Source organism: Elephantulus edwardii, unplaced genomic scaffold (genome assembly GCF_000299155.1).
Source record: "Elephantulus edwardii isolate Elephantulus edwardi_28Jun2011 unplaced genomic scaffold, EleEdw1.0 scaffold00054, whole genome shotgun sequence".
NCBI classification, from domain to species: domain Eukaryota; kingdom Metazoa; phylum Chordata; class Mammalia; order Macroscelidea; family Macroscelididae; genus Elephantulus; species Elephantulus edwardii.
The window spans coordinates 12490872-12498451 of record NW_006399804.1 but is presented as its reverse complement, the minus strand read 5'-3'; the positions used below and the strand labels follow the sequence as shown (position 1 = coordinate 12498451).

General features: G+C 35.9%; 1 protein-coding gene across 1 annotated transcript in view; it reads left to right on the top strand.

Moving 5' to 3' along the window:
* The window catches only part of LOC102866193 (ankyrin repeat domain-containing protein 26-like), a 188640-nt gene that overhangs the window by 54932 nt on the left and 126128 nt on the right, over positions 1 to 7580 (top strand). The window contains exons 10-11 of the mRNA XM_006887109.1: positions 7386 to 7394; positions 7506 to 7574. Coding sequence (XP_006887171.1) covers positions 7386 to 7394; positions 7506 to 7574 — 78 coding nt within the window. The remainder of the gene's footprint in view (positions 1 to 7385; positions 7395 to 7505; positions 7575 to 7580) is intronic.

The window sequence follows — 7580 nt, the reverse complement described above, 5'->3', positions numbered from 1 at the left end:
AGGAGGGGAAGACCCTCTATGAGATGGATTGATTCGGTGACTGGGGTAATTGGGATGGGTGTGTCAGAGGCGGTGTGGTTGGCGCAGGATAGAGCAGGGTTTAGGGCTGTTGTGCATAGGGTCGCTATGAGTCAGAAACGACTCGACGGCACATAACAACAACAACATTTGTGTGTGTGTGTGTGTGTGTGTGTTCAAAAGTAATAAGAAATTTTATCTAAGTAAGACAAAAATATTATTATATTTTGAAGTATTCTCCAAAGGTGAGCTCCAGATATTTAGTGTAGCAGTTTATTGAATATTGAAGATTTTTTAATACTTGAAAGACAATCAAATAGCAGTTGTTGTTATGTGCCATTGAGTTGTTTGTGACTCATAGCGACCCTGTGTACAACAGCTCAGAACCCTACTCTATCCTGAGCTGAGTTCATCTTCTCTGAGACACCTACCCAGTATTATCAAGAAAAATTATTCTGTGGATTTGTAATTTGGAATATGGTAACCTTTTCAGTACATTGTAGCTAGAAATGCTCTGCAAACATATAGTGATTTGACTCATGAGACCTTCCTGATGAGATTCTAAATGTTTTGACCTCATATAAATTTTGGCTATGGAATGTGAACTATGTACCAAACAGACACCAGTGCAGTGGGATACACATGGGAGCTTACTCTGAAGTGCAAGGAAGAGAAAAACAAGGAAAGAACAATTACTTGTCACTCTAAGGTAGAATGTTACATTAGAAAGAACATTGGAAGATTTGATGATTTGAGTGGGATCATGGTGAAAGTGGAATTTAGGTAGAGAAGATTGACATTTAACAAGTATGACATTTAAGCTGTCAACTGATGCATAGCAAAATTTGGGAGTATAATAGTTTGGGCAGAGAGGAAGGGATTACTTCTGTCAGGTCTGTTTATCATTTTACCCTTAACATTTGGGGTGAAAAAGAAACAAGTGTGGTATTCATCATCATAGCTATTATTATGGCTGTTGGAAGTATTTAGAAAAGAAAATACATGGGTAAATGTCTGACATTTACTCACATAGTATTTATATAATGACTTAGGGACAGTTGTTATCATTTTAGGAATGCCTATGACAATACTCCATTTGTAAATAGTAAATGGCAGAACTGTGATTTAAATTCACATCTGAATGACTTGAAAGCCTACTCTTTTTGTGTTTGATCATATACTAATGATGAGTATTATCATAGTTTTCTCAACTTTGGTACTTAATATTGTTTAAATATTTTTTCCTCCATAGCCTTCCCCAAAGAAAACCTCAGGAAAACTAATAACTGCTCCAGAATACCAGAAAATTAGTAAGCTATTTGAAGACTTTTTATTCTTATAAGTTTGAAGTTACAGACATTTTCATGTACACTTTACTTTTATTTTACTGTAGTGGAGGAAGATGCTAAACTTTGGAGAGAAGTAAGACAATCATTGATTGGATGTCAGATGTCTAATAAAAAAGATGAAGTCCGAGACATCTCTGATTCTGACTCTCCTTTAAAATCTGCCTTGAAGTTTCTGGCAGATGTAAGTTTTATGTGTTCATGTATTTTTGGTTTTGTTTTAATCTTTTCTCCATGCTTTTCTAGCTACTGTCCCCCAGATCCTCAGAACTGTATACCACTTTAAAGAGAACAGGGACCTTAAAGAAAGTCCGAAGATCGCAATAGAAAAGTGTAGTAAGTGGTAGAGATACCTAGTTAGAGCATTAAGATTTATAAAAAATGCTGGAAATAATAACAATTCTTAAGTTAGTTGTTTTGGATGGAAAGAATTAAAAAAGCCCACAAAAGCAAAATCTTTTTAAATCACCAAGAGCAACAGAATGACAGCAAAAGTTGAAAAAGAATCAAGATGAGAGAGAGTAGTATAAACAAACAAAAGAAATAACGGTTCAATGAGAACAGCTTCTCTCTATAGTGTTAAATGTAATAGAAGTTCTTAAAAATACTGTACAGTAAAAAATTAGACTCCTTTGAATGACAAATTTTTTTAGGAAGAACTAAAGGAAAATTTGCTCTGCTGCAAAGTTTAGTAAGGATTTCTTGTTTTGTTTTGTTTTGCTTTTTTTATTTTATATTGGTTTACTTACAAAAGTTCATATATATTGTTTTCACACCAGATCTTTCCTTTACCCACCCCACCCTCCACCTATAAAATTGTGTGAGCCTATGATTAATCCCCCACCCACTCATCCTTCTTCCTCTGTTCCCCCCTCCCCTTCTTGCATCCTCATACTCATTCTACAATAATGGTCTTATACAGTATTTTCCTTTATGAGACTGAGTTAGTTCACTTAGCATAATGTTCTCCAGTCCCTCCCATGTTAGGTAATAATTTACAAAATCTTTTCTCCTGCATGTTGCATAGTTTTCCATTGTGTGAATGCACCACAGTTTCTCAATCCATTTGATTGTGGTTGGACATTTAGGCTGTTTCTATGTTTTTGTGATGGTGAATAATACTGCTATGAACATTGGTGTAAAAGTCTCTGTGCCTCAGTTCTCATTTGCTCAGGGTATATTTCAAGCAGTGAAATTGCTGGGTCATACGGAATTTCTATGTTCAGCTTCTTGAAGAAACACCAAATTGCCTTGGAGAATGTTTGTACCATTTTACAATCTCAGCAACAATGTGTAAGAGTTCCTTTCTCAGCACATCCTCACCAATATGTATTACTTGCTGCCCCGCTAAACATTGCCACTGCTACTGATGTGAGATGATATCTCATTGTGGTTTTGATTTGCATCTCTCTTATTGCCCATGATTTGAACATTTCTTCATGTGTCTGTTGGTCATCCGAATGTCCTCCTTTGTGAAAAGTCTTTCCATGTCTCTTGCCCAATTTTGTAATTGGATTATCAGGGTTTTTTCTTCTGGAGGACCAGAAGTATTCTGTAAACTTCAGTTATGAGACCCTTGTCGGAGATGGTATTGCCAAATATTTGTTCTCAGTCAGTAGGTTTTCTTTTCACCCTGTTGGGAAGAGTTTTTGATGAGCAGAGGGATTAAATCTTTAGAAGGTCCCATCCTGTGTTTATAGATCATAGAAAGTGAAATGAATTTCAAGCCTTATTAGATTTCTCATGACTGAGAATTTCTAGTCTTTTGTTTTTGAAGATTTCTAACTTAACCATACTACTGTTTTCTATATCATTGGTACCTGTTTGAAATTGTATGACAGTAAAGAGAAATAAGCAAATAAGTGTCTTATTGAGCCTACTCACTAGTTGGGGGTGGAGGGGTGTTCCACTAGTTATTCTTAAATAAAATTAAAACTTCTGGTTTTCTTAATGTACTTAAATTTACAATAATTTAACAAGAATGTTTGTTTTAGAATGGAAACTTTTTATTAAACCTACAAATGTACATTACTGCTCTATACTAGAAATGAATATTTGCATAAATGCCTAAGTATTTTTGTAACCTTGAACAAATGTTGAAATACATGTTTTAAACCTTAAATCCCATTTTTGCCACTTGCTCTTCTTTGGTGGCCTATTGTGGTTGTTGTTTTTGTTGTTAGGTACTATTGAGTCCAGTATGATTCATTGGGACCCTAGGAACAGCTGACCTGATCCCTGCCCTAGCCTGTGCCATACTTATCATCCCTGACACAGGAGAGCCCATTTCAGAAGTCACCATGTTCTCATTGAGAATCTTCTTCTCCTTCACTGTTTCTCAGTCTTTCCAAGTATGGTGTCCTTCTCCAATGAATCATCTCTCTAGTCATCCTAGGGATCTCTCTGAACTGTTTCTACTCATTTTTAGTGACTTCCTACCTTGACTATATGTCTAATACTATAAATACCCACACTTAGTGTTGAAGAATTGTGCCACTGATGTAAAAATATGCAGTTTGGATCCACCAGCTGTTCCATGGGAGAAAGATGGGCAGTCTCCTTCTGTGTGATTTACTGCTTTTGAAAACCTGCTGGAGGGTCAGCTATGTGTCAATTCTGACTCAGCTATACACAATAGCTATTCTTTTCATTGTCTCATTTACTTTGGCCATGCGGTCAGGAAGGGCTAGTTCTTGGAAAATCACATCATGCTGTGAAAGGTGGAGAATCAGAGAAAGACCGGAAGACTTTCAACAAGGAGGACTGTCACAATGACTGAGACAATTGACTAGAGTATGTTGGAGTTCATGAGGATGGCACAGAATAGGTCAAGATTCTGATTTGTTGTTCATTGAATCACTATGAGTGACTGGTCAGCACATGACAACAATGACTTGGTTTAATTTTTAAAATTTTTAGACATTTCTTTAATTTTCTAATAATGTGGAAAAATTATTAGACATTTAAACTGTATTCAGAAGGTGCTGTGGAAGGAGCGATATCATTGCTGATGTCAGATTAATCTTGACTGAAAGCAGAGAACATCAGAAAGATGTTTACTTGTGTTTTGTCGACTATGCAAAGACGTTTGACTGTGTGGATTATTATGTTTAATTTTGAGAAGAATGAAAATTACAGAAAATGTAATTATGCTCATGTGAAATCTATACTTAGACCAAGAATCAATTGCCCGAAGAGAATAAGGAAATACTACATGATTTAAAACCAGGGAAGCTGTGCATCACAGTTGTATTCTTTCTAAATACACATTCAATCTATATGCTGAGGACACCATTTCAGAAGCTGCAGTATATGAAGAATAATGTGTCAGTAGGGTTGGAGGAAGGCTCACCCTACTTGTGAGAATAACACCATATTGCTTGCATAAGATGAAGAAGACTTGAAGTATACTGAAGAAAAAGACCTAGCCTCTATTATGGATTACATCTCCACATCAAGAAAAAAAATGCTCAATTCTAGCTCAATAGGCAATATCATGATAGATGGAGAAAAAAAATGGAGCTGTCAATAATGTAATTTTACTTGGATCCACAATCAACACTCAAAGATGAAGTGGTTAAAACAAAACAAACAATCTCAAAAGATGTGTTGCACTGTGGTAATCTGCTGTCAGCTACCTCTCAAAGTAATAAGCAGCAAGGATTTTAGTTTAAAAACTCAAGTGCTCTGATCCGATCCAAGTCATGGAATTGACAGTTGTTTTCTATGCATTTGAATGTTGGACAGTGAAAAAGAATGCTCTTGAATGGTGGTATTGAAGAATACTGATTATCCCATGGATTGCCAAAAGAACAAACAAATCTGTCTATGATGCACCAGAGTACACCTTAAAGGTAAGGCTGGTGAAGTTTCCTTTTACATATATCGGTTATATTTTCAAGAGAGGCCAGTCCTTGGGGGCAGGGGGGGGAAATAAAAACAAAACAACACAGCATGGTGGGAAAGGTAGAGCATCAGAGAAAAGAAGACCCTCAACAATATGAGTTGATAGAATCACTGTAAATTAGGCTCAAGTATATAAGAGATCATGATGATGGCACAGAATATGTCAAGATTTAGATCTGTTGTTGATAGAATCCTTACACATCTTAGCTTACTCGAGTAACAACAACTTTTAGCACCCTCTTGGGCCATGCTCTGCAGAGATTTGGTCTGCTCACCCAAAGTCTGTTTTTCTCAATCAATTTGAATCCAACAGCTGCTCAAAGGGGTTAAGATGGTCCATGTTCTTCTGAGAAATCTACACCCTTGAAAATCTGATGAAGCATCAGCTATGAATCAGACCTGCCTCTGCACCAATGTGTTTGCATTTTCTTTAGCTTTCCATTGCATGTATTTTTTTAATAAACTCTTTTTTAAAAAATTTTTATTGTATTGTTTTTACGTGTACCATCAAATCAGATCTGACTGGTACAGGAGGAGATTGCTCCCTTCTTCTCCAGCAGAGCATCTGGTGGATTTGAACTGTGTACCTCTAGGATTGCAGTGCAGCATCTTGCCACTAGGCCACCAGACCTCCCTTTGCACGTATTTTTAAAATTACTCTTTTTATACTACATCTTTTCCTGAAAGAGGTCATGCACCTCTTCCCCAGGTATTTTTGTCTAAATCATATTCCAACCACCTTAGGTGCCTCAATTTTATTCTGTCCAAACTGAAGACATTGCCCTCATTTTACCTTTATTTTGCTGCCACAGTGACCTTTTTAGAACTATTTGGGACATTTTTAATTGTTTTTTTTCCTTTTTAAAAAAATTTTATTTTATTATTTTTGTGTGCGTGTACCGTCAAATCAGATCTGACTGGTACAGGAGGCGATTGCCCCTCCTTCCCCGGCAAAGCATCTGGTGGATTCGAACCATGCACCTCGGGGATTGTAGTTGCAGCTTCTTGCCACTAGACCACCAGAGCTTCCCTGACATTTTTAATTCTTAAGCGTAAACATTGGTGCCTTCCTATTACATGGAAGTTGCTACTCTTACTCCTGAGAACTGCCTTCCTGTATTATTATATTGCTTTGGTATTTTTAGCTCAACAACTTGTCTCATACCACATCCTTTTGCTTAGGCTAGACAGCTCTTTCTAATATCTCTTGGTAATTTGTCTCTTTTTCAAGATATAGTCTCATTTATGTAGCATTTCTTATACCTATCAAGTAGAATATTGATTCTTTTGTGCTTTTACTGTACTTTATTAATTTGTAGAATTAATACATTATACTTTTCTACCATTTATCTTTATGTATTTCTACCCTTACTAATATGTGTGCAAAATGGACTCTTATATTTCAGTGTTTGTTGCCTTAATCATTGATTGAAGGAGGAAGTAGATGATTATAATATTTTTCTAAAGTTGGTTTTCTTCTTTTCCAATTATAGGTAGAAGGAAAAACAACACTAGCCATTGGAGAACTAGAAAAGGGTATTGAAAGTTTGGAAGATGCTCCAAGAGAGCAAAGAAATAGAGAAAACTTGACTAGTGTTGATGAAGCACATAAAAATACAAACAGTAAGCTCATGGAGATTAGAAAAATTTTCTCTACTGAAATAGTACTATAAAGAACTTGAGTGAAATTGTGCTTTTAAGAAAATCTTTTGCACTTACGTATTTTTCTTGGATTGATTCTTTTCATAAATATCCCAAAAGATCAACAACTTTTACCTGAAATTGATTCAACCTCCCAAATAATTTTGTATCATTTTTACTTTTTAAAAATACTCATGAATGAGTGAGATTGACATGTATATTTCATAGTCACATAATAAATATTCTTATCAGTGTGCCTATTTTTATATTTTATAGACATGATTCCAACAGGATTAAGAGAAGACGACTCACCATGGGATTCTGAGGTAGGCACTATCATATTTTTTTAAAAAATTAGAATCATAGCGTGATGTTAAAAGATAAAAGAAGATGCTTTAGATTTACTTTCCCAGCTACTCAACTTTAATTTCCCAACCAAAATATGACCTTGAGTCTATCCCACCTGAATTTCAGAACCATCTCAGGAATAGATTTGAGGCTTTGAACACTAATGAACTAAGGCCAGATGAGTTGTGGTAGGATATCAAGGGTATCATCCAGGAAGAGTGCAAACGGTCATTGCAAAGACAGAAGAGGAAGAAAAGGCCAAAATGGATGTCAGAAGAGACTCTGAAAATTGCACTGGAGCGCAAAGAAGCCAAAGCACAG